Below are 19,554 nucleotides of genomic sequence, written 5' to 3'. Positions count from 1 at the left end.
CCTCCCCATCCCCTTTCAGCATTTGTTGAAAACTCAATCTGTGGGTGTATTAGTTTTCTACTGTAGCTCTTTAACAAATTACTACAAACTTGGTGGCTTAAAACAGTACAAATTTATCTTACAGTTCTGTAGGTTGGAAGCCTGACATGGGTCTCACTGGGCTAATATCAAGGTATGCGCAGGGCTGCATTACTTTCTGGAAGCTCTGAAGAAGAATCAGACTTGTTTCCTTGCTTTTTTTTTTCTTTTTCTTTCAATTTCTAGAGGCCGTCTGTAATTCCTTAACTCGTGGCTCCTTTCCTTCATCTTCAAAACCAGCAACACTGCATCTCTCTGACCTTTCTTCTGTGGACCCATCTCCCTCTGACCGCAGCTGGAAAGGTTCTCAGATTTTAAGGATCTGTGTGATTACATTGAGCCTACCCAGATAATTCAGGATAATTGCCCCATCTCGAGGCCCTTAACATTCATCACATGTGGGAGGTAGTGTTCAGTTCACAGGGCTCCGAGCCAGCATCAGAAGATACTAATGTAGATATATTTATTTTAAATAATTTTGGTGTATAATAATTCATATTTATTAATAAAGGGAATAATCAACTCCCTTTAAACAAAAGACTTTCCTAAATTGCTTGAAATGTTTTTATGTACATAAAAAATTTTAAATAATTTAATAATTGTTTAATAATAATAATTCCATTGCCTTCTGCAAGTCTATGCATTTTACATAATTTAATTGTAATAACAATATAATTTTATATACATGATAGTATCTTACATTCTGTTCTTTTCACTTACTTCATATATCTATTATTAGGCAAACAGGCTGTATTTTATTAAACTTTACTCCTGATACTAGAGATTTATTTGTTTGCAGTTTCTTACTAGATCAGATAATTCTTCACTGAACATTCACTTATTTGTCCAGCTTTTTCCTTTTATTGAATAAATCCCTTGGAAAAAATTTCTTTGAAAGAAATTACAGAGTCAGAATATATGCCTACCCATTTTTCTCTTCTTATTTGTTTATAGAGCCATAATTTTGTTCAGGTATTAGGTGGTAAATTGGTCAAGGACCAGGGTGTAAGCCCCAGAGAATGGATTTGTCTTATAAGCCAAACCTGGAAATTTCCATCTCCTTTGCCAGTGATTGGTTTAAGAATTACCTGTGACTCAATTTTGTCCAGTAAGACTAAGCTGACGTTTTTATAGCTGGTGAGGATTTGATCAGAGCTGAGATTTAGAATGCCGAATCTGTGTCGTGCTGACATCTATTTGCACCATCAGGGTGTCTGTTGTCACTATAATTCAGATGAGAGGAGGAGCTGAACTAGGATGAGACTGGAACAAGAGCAAACGGCAGTGCAGACGACAAGGCAAAAGAAGGATTCGAAGGTGACCCTGACGTGTTGAGCCAGGGTGACTGTGTAAGAAAGAAAGTGCCATTGTTGGGATAGTAGGTTTGTGGGTGTTTGGGATGCCCAGGGATGTTGGGACCCCTTCAATTTGGGATGTGTGACCTGAGGACAGAACATCCAAATAAATGTGAGCCTTAAGAGAGAGACATTTTGGGTTCAATAGAAATGTACCGTGAGCAACAAATACAAGCCACATATATAATTTTACATTTTCTAGTAATGTCATTTTTTAAAAAGTAACAAGAAACAAGTGCTAATTTTAATAGTGTACCTTATTTGACACACTATATCAAAAATATTATCATTTCATTAGTCATTACATATCCCAGCATCTCAATTTTCTCCAGCCACGTTTCAAGTGCTTAATAGTCATGTACGTCTAGAAAGACCAGTTTAGGAGCTGGTAATAAAGTCAGCACCTTTCTTTGTTTGCAGGCGTGAACCCATGTTTGGGTTGTTCCTGCTTGCTTTTTGCTGTTATGAACAATGCTGTAATGAAGAGTCATACACACAACTTCTGGCGCAGGAGTTAGGGGCAGCGTACTCTTGGGAGTGGGACTTCTGCACAGTAGCAGCGGAGATGGGGCCTCGTTGTCTTCCGGGGTGGCCGCTCCAGCTCGCGCTCCTGCTGCTAGTATGTAAAAGCGTCCACATTGCTCCATACCCTCACCGACATTTGGAAAAGTCACGTTTCATTTTTGTGAAACTAGTGGGTGTAAAATGGTTTCTTACTCTGTCATAATATTCATTTCTCTGATGATTAATGAGCTTGAATACCTTTTCAGATACATTTGAATCTTCATTTTTTTCTCTTCTGTGGAAATCACAAATATTTATTCATTCAAATATAAGTATATTTATATTATGTATGTTATAGATGTCATATATTATATTTGTATATGGGTCATATATTCATTTTTTACAAATGGTTATTGAACACCCTCTGCTAAATACTGGTCTAGGTACTGGGAATGGACTAGTGAGGAAAAAAAGATATAGTCCCAAATTCTGCCTTCATGGAGTTTACATTCTAGTGTGTGTGCAGTGACCAGGGAGAGATCAAGAAAAGGTAAAATGCTGTCTGACGTATGTTAGTGAACCTGGGTTTAAGTCTGGCTCAGCCATTTTACGTCATTAAACCTTGGTTTCTGCAATTGTAAAAAGGAGATGGCAATAATATTTATCTTCTGTTGTTTATTAAATGCATATGAAGAACTTGACACAGTGTCAGGCAAATTGTAAGGATTCGGCAAATGCTAATGACAATAAGAAGAAGAAGAAGGAGAAGGAGAAGGAGAAGAAGAGGAAGAAGAAGAAGAAGAAGAAGGAAATATAACTACTACTTTCCCCTTTCTTGCTTCTATTTTTTCTTCTAGGGTTTTTTTTCTTTTTTTCCAGTTACAACTACTGAAGTTTAAGATTACATATGTTTTGGTTTTTTTGAAGCATTGGCTCTCATTTAGGTGTCAACCTCCTGGTATTTTCTGCAGCAAGACAGACGACTTTGGCTAATTTTGAGATGTGTTGTTTTCCAACTTCTTAAATCCCAAGAACCAAGAGCCTGAGTACATGTACTTTTAAAAAATCTGTATCACGTTGAATAGGCAAAAATGTGGGAAAATCCAGAGGAATATCTTATATAATTCAGGGTTGTGTTCTGTGAGTATAAATGTTGCTTGAGTTAATCATTTCAATCCAATAACCAATTTATTGTTAATTTATGTGCAAAGTACCATGTAGGGGAGATGCATATGGCTTTGTTAATCTTTGGAATAATAATTTGTCCCTTTTTCTTAGATAATGATGTTGAAAATGATCTTCAATCATACATCAGTTGAGCACTGCAAGATGTACACAGAAAAGCAGAAAGAGTGCAGCTTCTTCTTAATAGCTGTTCGCCTGGCTTCACTGAACCAGATCTTGGATCCCTGGGTTTATCTGCTGCTAAGAAAGATCCTTCTTCAAAAGTTTTGCCAGGTAGCAAATGCTGTCTCCAGCTGCTGTAATAATGGAAAGAAAGTACAGACTATCTCACTATCCAATGAAATAACACAGACAGAGGCATGAAAGAGAACTCTTAATCAACTTGCATGTTCACAGCTTTCGGCAACAAATAGCCCTAAACCATACTGTGAATTTAGGCATCTCTGGCATGCCACTGTTTATGCACTGAAGTAGAATTTTTGATATAAGGCTAAATGGTCTCAGAAGCATAGATAATCCCCTATGTGCCAGAAGTATTCAAACACAAACAAAGGAAAATAGATAAATAATAGTCTAGTGTTTGGGGGACTCTGTCATTTGTAGCTGAATATGTGATTATTTATTAGGTGAAGACTTTTTTTTCTATATAAATGATCTTGGTCTGTGATGGGGGTGGGATGGGAATAGTTAATATTCTAGTATTCTGAATACTTGGGGAATTTAACGAACAGATCGTTGAAGACAAGGTTTGTTTTTGCTCAAAGACCTTGGCCTTCTGCTTTCTCTTTTACTCTCTCTCTCTCTTTCTCTCTGTGTCGCTCTTATTCCCCTTACAGTTTTTTAAAAAGTTGAGTTAGGATAAAAAAAAATCTATAACGTATCCACAGTGTTCATTGGTACTGATGTTATTTAAATATTGCTCAATATGTAAATTAGCTGCTAACCTTACAAAGTTTAAGTTTTGGTTGGGTTGGTAATTAGGTTTACTCATTATCTGAATAAGAGTCAATTCCATTTATTTCAAAAATGACAGAATTTGTGACCATCCGAATTGCTAAATGTTCTTCCTTTTGATTACATTTTTAATTTCTATAAGTCTGCAGAAGATTCGTAAAACTGTGCTTGGGAGTCAGTGAAGTGATTTTTCAAAATGCTATTTAAGGACTGATTTGAGCACTAAATATAGGTACTCTGGCTAATTATCTTCCCTGATTTTCCACCAAAAGTATTCTCTTCAGTATTTTGGGTATTTAAATTCTAACTCTGATTCTAAGACCAATAAATATTTTGAAGCTTCCATAAAGACTTTCCATAGTTTGGCCTATTTATAGGATTAGGAAATTAATAATATTGATCCCTCACAGCACTTTCTCTGCCCTCTTCTCAAAGTAGCTCTATCTAAATATTTATTCTTAAAATGTTTCTCTCAGGGTCTACATGTGTACAAACCTTGATAGCTAAGCTTGATATCTTTTTGGCACAAGTACGTCACTACATTAAGTTTTGAGAATTACACTTAAAAAAAAGATTTCCCCAACAAACACAACAATCTTTCAAATCAGACCTACATAAAATGTTCTTCATACTCTCTAGAGCATTCATTTTGCAAACTTACTAACATTTTCTCATGAAGATTTTAATTTGCTTTTTCCTTTTTTGCTTTCCTAGTTTTTAGAAACTTGAGATCTATTTATACTCCTTTATAGTAACTACATTTGTGTTTGTGTTCAATAAGCATTTGGGGGAGAATTAATTTTAAGAGGTACAAAATATCTGTTAGATTAATATGTACGCCACACTAAGTCAATCAGGAGGAATCAATTTAAATGACCATGTCAAATTGAGTGAGAAGGTAAGATCTGCTGGGAGCAGAAATAGAGACACAGATGTAGAGAACAAACGTATGGACGCCAAGGGGGGAAAGTGGCGGGGGGTGGGTGGTGGTGGGATGAACTGGGAGACTGGGATTGACATATATACACTAATACGTATGAAATAGATAACTAATGAGAACCTGCTGTATAAAAAATAAATAAATTAAATAAAATTCAAAAATTCAAATAAAAGAAAAAATATCTGCTGGGAGCACTTTTGTAACTCATGATCATTCCACTAGTTTAAGTTTTGGAAAAAATGATGATAAATAACCTATACTAAAACCCCATTATAAAATCTCTCTATGCCATAGAATTGGATTATCCTACAGGTCACCTCATGGAGGATGAAACAAAACTACATACTTTTTTTTTCAGGAAAAAAGTGCACTTATATGATCTTATAGTGAAGAGGTTTTACCTCTTGAGTGGTCCTCAGACCCTAGGTTTAGATATACACATAGTATAGATTCAAGTGGTATGAGCTTGATTGGGTTACTTCTTCCAGCACCTAGTACAGCACTTGGAATATAGAAAGTGTTCAATGACTATTTGTTCAGAGAATGAATGAATCATTATCTGCCAAAACCAAGTGCACATCGGTGGGGCCCCACAGTATGGTTGAAGCGCTTCATGCCATTACAGACCATCAAGCTGATAAAGTGAATGATCTCTGCTTGTTTAATTACAGAAACACAAATTTATCTTCAAATGTGCAGTGTCATATTGCTGCATAACAAAGTGCGTTATTTGTATTAATAATTTAAGAGACTGCTACTCCCAAGTGGTAATTGAGATTATTGTCAAAGAAATATCACTTTTCATCAAACCACAGAAATGCATAAAGACAAAACAGCCTAAAACTCATACTTAACTACAAAACAAATTCCTGCCCAGGGATACATGGTAGTTGTGGATGATGGCAGTTTTTGAACAAGCTTGAAAAGGAATCTAAAAAAAAAAAAAAAAATGGTTCTGAAGAACCTAGGGGCAGGACAGGAATAAAGACGCAGACATAGAGAATGGACTTGAGGACACGGGGAGGGGGAAGGGTAAGCTGGGATGAAGTGAGAGAGTGGCATGGACATACATACACTACCAAATGTAAAATAGATAGCTAGCGGGAAGCAGCTGCATAGCACAGGGAGATCAGCTCGGTGCTTTGTGAACACCTAGAGGGGTGGGATAAGGAGGGTGGGAGGAGACACAAGAGGGAAGAGATATGGGGATATATGTATATGTATAGCTGATTCACTTTGTTATAAAGCAGAAACTAACACACCATTGTAAAGCAATTATACTCCAATAAAGATGTTTTAAAGATGCTAAAAGAAAAAGAATTAATGAATAGGTAAATAATTGAAACAAGTAATTCTGGAAGAAAGATCTGGAGATAAGAGGCTATCTTTTTAGTAGAGACTTTAAAATATAATATTATTGTCAAAAAAAAAAAAAGGACATGGAAAAGGAAGAATTACGTAAACAGCACGTGAGTTTTGTTATGTAGGCAGCCATTTGTTAGTACATGGAAAACCTGATAAGAAATATAAGTCCTAAATGATATCAGCCTTTGGATGATAGTTGAGGTTAGATTTCAGAGATGTTGTTCAGAGGCCCTAGATGTGGTTAGGAAGTAAACATCTAAAGTCACTGCAGAAGAGTATGTCAGTTTCCTCGTTTAAGTTCATTGGCCTTTAAATTCACTCGCATATACTTAGTTTACCCATGCATATATCTGAGCAGGAAAAAAATGCATGCAAAAATTATGAGAATTCCAAAACTTCTCAGTATTGGTTAAGAAAAAAATAGAGACCTAGGAAACTAAATAGAAAGTAGTGAGTGAATGAAATGTAGAAATATATGTAAAGTCAGCTGTTGTAGATTTTACGAAGCAGTTTTGATTTTCCAAACAGTGAATTTATACCACTATGTTGTGTCACAGAAGAGAACAATGACATGTCAACCAATTAGAACAGTTTACTTTTCAAATAAAATAAGTATGGTGGATAGCTTTAAAATATTTTAAATTGAAGAAACAAAATGTGTTATCCCAAGATTTATCAAATTTACCTAATGCTACATATGAAGTTATTTTAAGTAAGCGTAAACATTTAATCATGCCAGATTTAAATGATTGTCAATTTAAAAGTACACATATATACTGAACACTTCTTCATTATATAAAAGACCTCTTGACCATGTTATGGAATAAAATTGTGGAAGCTCATATAAAAGTTAACTATAAAAGACCCTGTGGCCACACTGGCATTGAGTAATAAACAAACTAAAAACTTTGACAAAACAGTATTTTAATAAGGTGGACAATCTGTGGCAGTATTCTAATATTAAATTTTCAAGAACTAGGAATTTTATTTATTTAATACTTTATATGTTTTTGTTGGTTTTGACCCCAGATTAGTGATCTGCTTTCAGTCTTCCCCATGTCAGTAATCATAGTTCTTTGTATTGGGATTAAGTCAGCTACAGAAAATAGAAAAATTTTGTTTTTTGAAATTTTAGGCACATATATTACCCATTTATTCTCATATTTTAACCCCAAAACTTCTCTTGAAATATACAGATTACTAGAAGATGAGTGACACAGAGAGACTTTATTACTACAGAGAGTGTTTATTACTACAAACATATAAAAAGCTTAGTATGGAATAATTAAAATTTCCATGATTTACCTCTGTGAAAAGTTTAGGTCACCAACCATGCCCAATCTTCACAACTGCTTGTTTATTGCTAGCTTTGTGATTGTGTTATGTCTCAAATCTGCAAAAATTGAGGTCTAAATAAATGAAAAGAATTGTTCAATGAATGAGATTATAACATTTTTTAAATGAAGAGTAATATTGTGGCTAAATTGACAGAACTGTTTTCTGAGTTGCAGTACAATGCTAATAAGAGGTGACATAATCTGTGATGTTTCCTAACATAGGTTATGATAGAGTCTATTTACAAAATTTGGAAATCAATCTAAAACTCACATGCACATTTGTTAAGAAGCTGCTATCAGTTTAGAATTCTAAGACTACTGACAGGTGGTGATTACATATGAAGCATGAAACAGAGAATTAGGGAAAATTCAAAAATTAAAACTCCATTATATTGGTATCATTAATATAGTTACTAATTACATGTAAAAGTTCATTTCCCCTGGATTACTCTCATGCAAAAGGTTTCAATTTTATAATGATTCATGTTGTAGTTATTAAGTAAAATCTTTCACATGCCTTCCCTGAATGCCTTTTTTGGATTGAGTCCACCTTGAATAAAACTGAAGAAAGTAAAAAGAGTATTACAGGGTGACTTTGTTCTCAAAGTGACAAAGGGAAAACTGAAACTATACATATTTATGAAAGACTTCAACAAGTCTAGAAGTGAGGCATTTTTTTTCCAAAAGAGGTCGACAGTTAGTTTTTAAGTCAGATGGAAATACATCTTCAAAGCATGCTACTTTACATTTCCTTTCCTACTCTTCCCTGTTCTCTACTCTTTTAAGTAATGAAAGAGCACAGAATTTTTATTTTATGTAGCCTCTATTTTATAATTCCTAAAGTGAGGATTCTATTTAAAGGCTTATAATTTATACAAGTTGAGTTGTAAACCATTACATTATGATACCACAGGCCAAGTACATTTTGATTCTCTAGAAATGCAGTTCAATCAGATATATACCATATTTATTCATATATAAATCAAACATTTTATCTATTGAGAATGAAAATTATTTTATTTTCAGAAGTTTTACATCAATCTGTTTCAAATCATAAACAACTCAAATATCCACTGGAATGCCTATTTCTTCATTAGGAACGAGACTGTTCCCCCAGTGACCTTGCCTCCAGCCTGTTTTTCCATTTTCTCACAGAGAAAAAGTAACAGAAATATTTACTATGGTGAAGCTGGGATTGCTTTTAAGAGAGAGAATGGTTTCACATTTCTAATATGCTAACGTCCTAATATATGAAGCATCTGAGTCTGCTTTTTAATATCTGCTTTGATGAAATAATTTTATTATGGGAGTAAAGATAAGAAGGAAAGAGATTACCATCAGATACAAATTAGCCTTTTCAGGCTTTTTGAGCATTTTAGAGATGATAGCACTTCTAAATTTTTTTACAGCAGATCTTAAATTCTTTCGTTAATTGTTTTAGAATTAGAATATTTTGGCTTTTTAATTAAAGTGAATCAGATATCTAGCCAAAAGCTAGCCAATCACCAGACTTTAATAGTTATTTGAAAATAGTTTCTTTCTATGATTTTCAGTTTCTGTAGAAATCAAAGCTGTAATGTTCAGCAGGAGAAAATGTGTATGACTTACTGATGAACTTCAATGTTCTTTCAGTTTTTGAAAGGACACTCATATGGAACAGGCATGGAGGGTGGGACAGAGAACAAAGAGAAAGAGGTGAAGGAAAACCTGTATATTTCTAACTTGTCAAGATTCTTCATCCTTTTAGGCCATTTCACAGAAGCAAGGAGAGGAAGAGGCCACGTTTATCTTTTCATAATTGAGCATCAGTAGGACAAAGCGAGGAGTGGCCAGTGTTCTTTTCTGTAAGAGTGAATGTTAAATTCACTCAAGTCATCACTGACTGCTAAACTCTTTTTCTTCCCAATCTTCCTGCATATATATGAAATATCTTACCTTCTCCCTCTTCTTTAACCAAACAATTTTGTACAAATAACATAAAGTTGAACATTTCTTTAAGCAAACAAATTAAAAATAGGCACTGATTATTTTGATCTGTTTACAACAGATGAATATATTATTTTCAAAATGTATCTAAGTAAGAATTGAAATCATTGGCACTTTAATCAATCATGTAAAGCTCAGTATATAGAAAGTGTACATTTCTCCACCTCTCCTACTCAGCATGCCATCCCTACACACGTGGTTAAATGGGAAGATATACTGTTGTCACCTTTATGTAGTTAGTTATCTTAAGTGTATTTAAACATATCTTCCAGTATGTTTTAAAGGGTAGTCTTCAATATGGTGGGGACAAAAAATAAAAGAGACTATGAAAAGTACATCAGAATTTTGATGGCATTCTAGTCATAGCTAGTCTGTGTACTTAACAAATGTACATTATTTATGTTGTGCTTGTCAATGGAAAATAAAGTCAAATGTTCTGAAATGTCCCTGTCTTTCTTTCCTGATGCCAACTCATGTCAGGAATGTTTTACTTATAATCACATTAAGTATTTTGCTAAAATCCTATTTGATGTGCTTTGCCAAAATAACAGCACAATGTAATGCAATAGTGTCATCCTATCTGTAACATTTAAATCATTTTGTTTTATATTCCATAATAACATATACTACAAATTATCACTGATGTGCTATAAACTTGAGAGGTGCTTTTCAATATGATACCTAGTCATGTTATAATCTCAGAATTTTTGTTTTTAATACAAAAGCACATTTATAAATTATTCTAAACTTAGTTCTCCTACTTTCTTGTGGATTTGAGTATAATCTACAGGCAGCCAACGTAAGAATTGGCCTTGTTCATGGTCAACTCCTTTAGCAGACTTGTACCTGTGTATTGGTGTGAGCTGATTACTGGTAGAGATGTGTTGGGCTACCCCACTACCCTCTTCCATGTGCTTATTCAGCTCAACTCTACTTCTTCCTCCCTCAGTGATGGGAGAAGTTCTGTAGAACATAGACTGCAAAGCCAAGCTCATTATAAGTAACACGCCGAGCTTACCCTCCTTCCTCCTAAGAAAAGACATTTAGGGAGAGCTCTGCCGTAGACCCCTGACCAGATCTTTTTTTTTTTGGCTGCACTGGGTCTTCATTGCTGCGCACGGGCTCTTTATTGTCGAGGTACGTGGACTTCTCTAGTTGTGGCGCACAGGTTGCAGCGCTCACGGCCTCAGTAGTCTGAATAGTTGCGGCACGCTGGCTTAGTTGCCCCGTGGCATGTGGGATCTTAGTTCCCCGACCAAGGATCAAACCCGCATCCCCTGCATTGGAAGGTGGATTCTTAACCACTGGACCACCAGGGAAGTCCCCGACCAGATCTTATGATCTCTACAGTCTTTGTCTTGTAGCATTTGAGGTAAACATCATTATGGCTATCTTTTGGTACCCCAAGAATTTCCACTCCAACGCTGATGAACCTACATGCCATGGAATGACGTTGCCCAGTTTCATGTTCTTGGAGGACAAGGAGTCAGGCATCCTTAGATATCTTGGGGGTTGTTGTGCTCACCTAAAACAGTCTTGAGTAAACCTATTTTGGAGGAAGGTACTCAGAATCCAAGCCAGTCCTCCAGACTTGTTCTTTTCTTCAACATATATTTGTTGTGTACCTATTATGGGCTAAGCATTCTGGTAGGCACTAAGACACTAAGGGATTTAAAAAACAAACAAACAAACCCAGCTTTCAATGAATTTATAATCTAGTAGGGGAATAGGAAATCATTTGAACAGAGCTGCTATTGGGGTAAGCCTATGGTAATGAAAGCATATGCGGGAGGTGATGCTGAAATAGGTAATAGTTTCCTGTAGGAGTTGATATTTAATCTGCATTTTGGAGAAAGGAGTTGGTATTAACCAGGAAGATGGAGGCACATTTTAGGATATTTTTTCACTCCACTCTGCCCAAAGCAGCACAATTTCCAAGGCATTCAAACTGACTAAATTCTAGTGGCCCTGTAAAAAGTGTGGGTCTGAATCGTGCATACCTCTGTAATCTCACAGAGTGGGGAAAAGTGACTTGGCCTTAGGGCAGAATTTCTGAACCATGGAACTCTTGACACATTGGGGCAGATAATTCTTTTTTGTAGGGTGTTGTCCTGTATGTTGTAAGCTGTTTAGCAGCTACTCTGGCCTCTACTCACTGGATGCCAGTAATACCGCCCTAGTTGTGACAATCAAAAATGTCCCCAGACATTGCCAAATGCAGCATGGAGGACATATTGGCTCCTAGTTGGGAGCCTCTGCCTTAGGGCAAGGGCAAGGGCCATGTCCACTAGGAGGAAGCGAGGTGTGTGAGGGTTTGCAGGACAAAGCCATCTGTGGGATGTTGGTCCTGACAGGCACCATTCTGGCATTTCTCAAGGAAGCAGGCATTAAAATGCCAGTTTGTGTCTGACCACACAAAAATGTGGCGCTACCACTACAGCAGTGCCCTGATCACCATGGGCCCTGATCCACTTCCGTAATCACATAAACCTATTCACAGACAAAGAGGTACAATTTCTTAGAAAGTATCATCTTTCTATTGATGCCTCCAATCCTTATTTTGTTCTTGATAAGAGACCCTAGGGTTATATGTCTCTCAAAGGGATATCTAAAGATGGTCCGTTTCTCTCAGGACCTCGAAAATCTGTTATAATTCCTCTTAATTAAGTTCACATTTCCAGGCAAGGTGCCTTGGTAAGAGAGAACTAATTTACCAAATTCTGTCTTTAACGGAATTTTTGCATGTCTGATCTGTGTTACAGAGTTGTAAGAGCTTTATTTAATCTGAGACAGAATTTTTATCAAAGAGCAGGCAAATCTGGGGCAAATGTCTCTTTATCAGCCTGTGCCTTTCTGAGTTCGTGCCAGTCTGCAGTACCTCAGGTGTAGAGCTATTACCATACCTTTTGCTGACAGAGTTCAAGTCATGATCTCTATAACTGACATTTAAACTCTAGTTTGCATGAAATGGGAAGTTGAAAAACTTAAACCACAAATCTGACCCAAAATGAAAATGAAAACAAAGGTACTCATTAGTTTACTGTAAATTTCTGAGGCAAAGTAGGGAAGGGCTATGGATAATCAGTGCTTATACCTAATATTATTATGCAATCTTTTAAAAAGAAGTCTTTGAATATAACATGCAAGGTTGTTTGAATTCAGTTTTGAAAAGAACATTGGAAGAAAATAATTCTGAAACCATTACCACCCATTGAAGCCTTTTAAAATTAGATTTAACTAGAAGTACCCAGTGGAACCCTGGTTCTTAAACACTGTGGGGTCAGAGACCCCTCTGATAATCTGGTGAAAGTTTTGGTTCCCCTTCTCACAAAAAGCACAGAGAATTTTTTTACAGTGTCAGAGATTGTGCAGTCCTCCTAAAGTCTGTCTACAGATGTCTTGGAAATTTATACACACAGGTTAAGAATTCTCACTGTGAGAGAATCTTTGTGATTCAAGGAACCTCACAAGTGTCCATGTTTGGTTTGAAAACCAAAATCGAAAACTGCAGCTAAATCAACATAATTACTTCCCTGTGAATGCCAAAATTCCTTGACATCTCATGTCAAGGAATGACATGCCCATAATAGTCAATCAGCATAATGCCCATAATAGGAAATCAACATAATGGGAGGTAGAATTATTAAAAGGAACTGCAATCATTTTTAAAAATTGCCATCATGTGGGGAAAAGAAACAACACAATCCCAAACAGAAGAGGAGCGATATAGGTTACTTGCCAAAAACAGGTTGAAAAATAAAAGGACAATTTTTGAAAAAGAATTACAAGTTATCCAATGACATATTTGCCTTACACAGAGTTTTAGTTTTGCCTTGTGTTGATCCAGCAAGAGAGATTTAAAACCAACTATTAAAATAATCAATTAAAAAAAATAGCACCTCACCTGAAAAATGCAATGTCTAAAATGGTTAGAATCTAACTTCCAGTTACTTTCTGTTACATGACTTTATGTTATGTTATGTATATGTATAAATATATATTTACACTTCTGCATGTACTATAGTTTTGTGTTGCTATTTAGAATGAAAGCAGCAAGGAGGACCTATTGATTGAAACTTTCAGTAAAATGGAAGGCATACACTTGCAGACCTTCTTACAAATGTAAAATTAATGATGCTTTAAGCCAATGCTTGAAACTATTAGTGGAATGCAGTATTGATGTTTATAGTTTGTACTTCTCTAGAGGGAAACATCTGGAGCAATTAATGACATTTATCTTTGCATTTTTCTTGCCTTATTGAGGAAAAAAGTGCCATCTTAGAGCACTGAAATATTTATATTTTGGAAACCCCACACTTTGATACCAGAGCACCCTACATTCTGGATGTGTGTATGTGAATTGGACAGCTGTACATAGTATGCATGAAATTGCAAGTTGATTTTCATAAGTCAGTGGTTTGGAGTCTTCTCCTTAGAAGATCCATGAAAAGCCATTTTTAGAGGAAGAGCAATTGCTCTTTGTTACTTATTTTCAACATTCCTTGACCATTAAAAAAAATTTTTTTTTTTGCCTGGCCTCTTGATTTTAAGAATTGCAGTGACAGAATTAATTTTTACTTGAAAAATTTTGGAGAAATAATATTCATTTATTGCCAAGCTCTGAAGGGGAACCGCTGCCTTAAATGTTTTGCAGCCCTAGTTAGACATGCACGGCTCCTCTCCTTATGACAGATTTTCTCCCACCATAGCCATTTTGCATATTTCTGCTACTATCCCTTCAGCAGAATTGTCATTGAAACCTAAAATAATTCATTTATTAGTTTAATTAATTAATATTTGACCACTACTAAGAGATTGCATGTTTAAAATATTTTAAAGCATTTTTAAAGCAACGTCATTTCTCTAAAATGTTCTCTAAAGTTTAGTGGGTTAGTTCATTTAGTTCATTTCTTTTTTTTAATGAAAAAGAAAAACTCCCAGTGTTGGACAAGGAGTCAGAACACTTAAGTCCGTTTATCTAATCTGCTATTCAGTGGTTGTTTGCCCTTGACAATTTAGTAAATGTCTCTGAACTTGAATTTTCTTATCAGCACGGGATTATTAGGATTAAATAAGAATGAAGATAAGGACACTTTTGAAAGCACTATACAAGTAGATAATGGTTAATATTATTTTATTATCTGGATTTCATCAATGGAACATTAAATTTAATTATGATTTTTCCCATCTCAAACCACTATAGTACAGTCTGGCTAACTTAGTATTGGGCATTCACCAGAACACACAAGTAATATTCGAAGTCTAGTTCTGGTCCCACATAGGGAAAAATACATAGCTTCTTTTAAGTTTATTTGCCTCATCTGTACAATCAGAGGGTGGTTGATCTATGTGGTCTCTTCTAGCTGAAAACCCATGATTTTCCTTTCTCTCTGGAATGTCATGCAGCTCAACTTGTCAGCTAAACACACACAAGTTTTTCTCTTTTGAATTTTGAAAAACAGCTCATAGGAAATCTCTAGGCGACATAGGCAGAAATGCCTATAAAAGGTTTCTGTTCCTTTTCTCCCTAAAAAGAATTTTTAGTTTCCTAGCCTCCTTCTCCTATGAGATTGTCCTCTTACCAGACTGGAGGATAATTGAATTCAGGGGCCATGCCTTCCATTTCTTAAGTTTTTCTGCCTCCTTTCCTTTTCCTCCTCATCCAAACTACCAAATCCTATAATATTGATTGTTAGATGATAGATCTCATTTACTTCTTTATTTTTGGCTCAGGAAATATTACAAAGATTAAATTGTGTAGACTTGGGCTTATCAATGTGTGTGTGTGTCTGTGTGTCTGTGTATGGGATGTCCATTATATCTCAAATGTGCATTTCTTTTCTTCAATGTTTCATTTTTAATCACAATATTACGTTCACCCCTTTAAAAAGTCAAATGGCACTTCATGCTTATTATGACAGGTGAATGGATAAAGAAGATGTGATACACACACACACACACACACACACACACACACACACAATGGAATACTACTCAGCCATAAAAAAGAATGAAATGTTGCCATTTGCAGCAACATGGATAGACTTGGAAGGCATTATTCTGAGTGAAATAAGTTGGACAGAGAAAGATAAATACTGTCTGATATCACTTATATGTGGAATCTGAAAAATACCACAAAAACTAGTGAATAAAACAGAAGAGAAGCAGACTCACAGATATAAAGAACAAACTAGTGGTTACTAGTGGGGGATGGGGGCAATATAGGGTTAGGGGATAAATAAAAGGGTTATGGGATTACATGAAATCATGTATGTGAAACTTTTGAAAATTGTAAAGCACTACAGAATTTAAAGAACCTTTCATTCAGTTAAAAAAAGCTTATTATGATACCCACACTCCTCATTCTAACCCCCCCCACCAGCCTGCTCTCCAAACATCACTACTTTCAGCTTTTTTTCAACATTTCTTCTGAAATATACCATCATATTTCTAAATAACTTATTTATGTTTTTGTATCCTGCTTAATCAACTTTGGACCTTGTAGGTTGATTTTCTATTTTGCTGGATTTAACTCTCTCCTCACGCGTTGTCCCATTATGGTTCTAACACAATTTTATTAAATCAGAATTCAGTGTTTGCGTTTTTATGATAATGTAAATATTCTTAACTGCAGAATCAGTAGAACTGTCATCATGTTTCTTTTCTTGGACACATTTTTTTATTTTCTAGAGTTAAGAACTTATCAAGTTAAATTTGCTTAACTTTCTTTGTGCTAATGACCAAATCTTAACAGTTTTCCAAGTGCTCAAACCTATCAGATAATCTTTACCTCCTTTAAAGCCTAAGATTTTTTTTAAAGTTTCTCTTCTATTCAGCCTATTGCCTCTTTTTTATTAGATACCCTGTTTCCTAGATTCCGTGCCTTGATGTATTTCTTGAATAATTCACTCTTTTGATCACACTGGCTTTAAAATGGGCTTTTTAATAGAAAAAAAAAAAATGTAAGGAACCAAACTCCTAGAAAAGAAAATGATTTTAAATACACATGAACACTAACAATAATAGTGATAATAACAATAGTGGCAGATATCATTTTATGAGCACCTATATTTTACGTATGTTATCAAATTCTCATGTCAATGCCACAAGGTAGGTGTTATTACCACTACTTTCCAGATGAGAAGTCTGAGGCTTGGGGAGGGTAAATCACGTGGCCAAGTCCACGGAGTTAGTGAGAAGTGTAGCTGGGATTCTCACCTGATTTCAGGTTAGAATGTAATTGTTGTGAATTCACTTAGTGAAAACTACTACTATGATTATTTTCTGAAGCATCAAGTTTATCTTGGAGAAATCCTCTAAGGCCCCATGAAAGAAAGGCTTTGACTCTGTTCTGATGCCTGGGCATTTTTCCGCAGCCAGAAATAATCTTGGGCAGCAGTGGGAAGGTGGTTTTTCTAACAGTACTGATTAGATTCAGCAAACAAGATTTTCAGCAAAAATGTAGTCCTTATGTCCAATCTAGGCGTGTGCACACTACTGAGAACATTCAGACCTTCCCTGTTGGATGCAGGGCTGCTTCTGCAGTGGAGAGAATATCACCGCCGGCAGCAGATGGCTGCACAAAAAGAGGGCACTTCCGCTTGCTGCCCAGGCGTGTGAGTTTTGCTAAAAACTAAGAGCTTATCATGATCTGGGTTACTAAGTGTGCATCTCTTTCAGTCCTTATGGTTTTTTTTTTTTGTTTCTTTTTTTGTTTTTCCTTTCATACTTTCTCTCCTGCTTGTAAGGTAACTTAGGATCAGGCTTAATGAGAAGGTGTTTTTGCTTCCTAATGACACAGGGACTCCTGAGAGAATTTGTAAAATTCAGGACCGGCCAGAGGGAGAGCGGGCCATTTGTCTGCAGTGAAACCATTCTGTTTATCACCTCCTCCTGTTTAATTTTGAAATTTGCTCTAGCTTCTTCCTGCAAAATACAATGCAGTTTCAGAGCGGAGCATATTTTATCTTTGAGAAAGAGAAAAGCTGTCCCCAGTTTTTGAGTCTTTCTTCCCTTGTTGCTAGCAAGCAAAATCTATTTGGTATATTTGACATTTTATTCCTTCACCAGTTTTCTCTTCAACTGGCTGCTCTGTTTTCTTCAGAACTGGTCAGGCTGATTAGAACAGTGCAGAACATTTTGCTCAAGGGAATAAAATCTCAGCAGCTCCAAAACTTGAATTCTGTGTTTTCAAATGAATGCAAATGGCAGCCTACCTATAGCAGTTTAACTTGAAAAATCGAAAAAAATCAGTGCATCTTGGAATTTATCTTTGGTCTAATTTTGCACATTATCTCTACTATTTCAATTACAACAATAGTCAGCAATTCTCAGGCATCTCAGGGGTTGATTAGCATCTATTCAGAACAGGCTTAACCCAATTACACGTAAACCTTTATTAAACTTTTTTTTTTTTTTTTTTTACTGACCCGGGAGTTAATTAAACCAAATCAAATGAGTCACAGCTTAGGGCAAATACTTGAAGGGTAAATTCCCTCTGCCTGCCAACTTCTATGTAATTTGCATGAGAAATGGAGACTGAAGATCTTCATAATGGTTTGTTGTTAATAATAATATAACTTTTAAAGTAGTAACTTACAGACCTCATTTCAGGAAAGTAAGTTTTAATGAGAGAATGGGTTCAGAAAAAAAAAAATGTAATAACAGTGGATGATTACATTGCTTGAAGTTTCTTAATGGGAAACACCATTCTCCATTTCATTGGATGGAGAATGATACACTCAAACTTAGGGGATCTTTCTTATTTGCATGAGACAACCATTTGGAAGGGAGAGAGTGATATCCTTGGAGAAAGGCAAGAGGCAACTAGGATGCCAACTAGATTAGTAGGAACTTCGTTTGGATGAGAGGTGTCATGGTCAGATTACCTTCAGGGGTATGAAAGTATGTGTTTTGGAGTCAGACCTGGATCAAAGTTTGGGTTAATAGCTATGGAACTTGAAAGTAATTCCTTAAACTCTCTAAGGTTTTGAATCCTTATATGAAGAATTGGGATTTTTGCACTTACTTTATAGGGTAGCTGTGAAGATTAAATGTGTAAATATTCCAGAAGAGTGGTGGGTATGATAAATATGCAGGGGTCGTTGTTATTGATGCTGTATTACTAGTAGTAATAGTAGCCACAATAGCAATCTTAACTGCTTGAGGAATCCATAAACCATACTGGGAATGTGGAAAAAGACATCCCAACCTCTGTACTAATTCCTTAATATTATTTTGGGAGACCCAAGCATATAGCATTGTGTTTGAGAGGATGGGAACTGTTATTAGACTAAATTTGGTGGCACATCCTAGTTCTGTTAATTTATTAGTAGGCTGACCTTAATCAAGCTAATTAACCTAAACTTTCTAAACCTCAGTCTCTTTAACTATAAATGAAGATAATAATGTTATCTAAAGTTTAACAGATTTATTGCAAAGATTCAATGAAACAATGCGTGCAAGTGTTTACCTAGCACCTGGCACATAATAAGCATTCAATAAATGGTTATTATTATGTTACAAATTATTATCACTAATATCAAAATCAAGCTCAGTTTCCAGCTGAGGCTGAATGTCTTCACAAGCATACAAATTTTATTCAACCTTCTCAAGACTTAGGGTAAGAAAATAAGGATGTGAGGGAATTCCCTGGTGGTCCAGTGGTTAAGATTCCATGCTTTCACTGCCAAGGGCCAGGGTTCAATCCCTGGTCAGGGAACTTAAGATCCCACAAACCACACAGTGTGGCAAAAAAAAAAAAATCCTTTGTCAAAGTGATTTCATTGCATGAAACCGGTTATGAAATGGCTAAAATATTTGAAATGGTAGAAAGAAATTTGTCTGAATT

The 19,554-nt window shown here is 35.7% G+C and overlaps 1 protein-coding gene across 2 annotated transcripts in view; it reads left to right on the top strand.

Annotated features, from left to right (window-relative positions):
- PTGER3 (prostaglandin E receptor 3) overlaps window positions 1-19,554 on the top strand; it is a 79,827-nt gene that overhangs the window by 33,865 nt on the left and 26,408 nt on the right. The window contains exons 2-3 of one of the 2 annotated variants that reach the window (XM_068538017.1): window positions 3,216-3,395; window positions 9,351-9,653. In XM_068538017.1, the coding sequence (XP_068394118.1) occupies window positions 3,216-3,395; window positions 9,351-9,530 (360 nt within the window). In that variant the 3' untranslated portion in view covers window positions 9,531-9,653. Of the gene's footprint in view, window positions 1-3,215; window positions 3,396-9,350; window positions 9,654-19,554 lie in introns of those variants that run through there. The other variant, XM_068538016.1, reaches the window with a different exon arrangement.

Source organism: Eschrichtius robustus, chromosome 3 (genome assembly GCF_028021215.1).
Source record: "Eschrichtius robustus isolate mEscRob2 chromosome 3, mEscRob2.pri, whole genome shotgun sequence".
Classification (NCBI taxonomy): Eukaryota; Metazoa; Chordata; class Mammalia; order Artiodactyla; family Eschrichtiidae; genus Eschrichtius; species Eschrichtius robustus.
The sequence above is the reverse complement of the archived record's forward strand: the minus strand, read 5'-3'. Positions and strand labels throughout refer to the sequence as shown.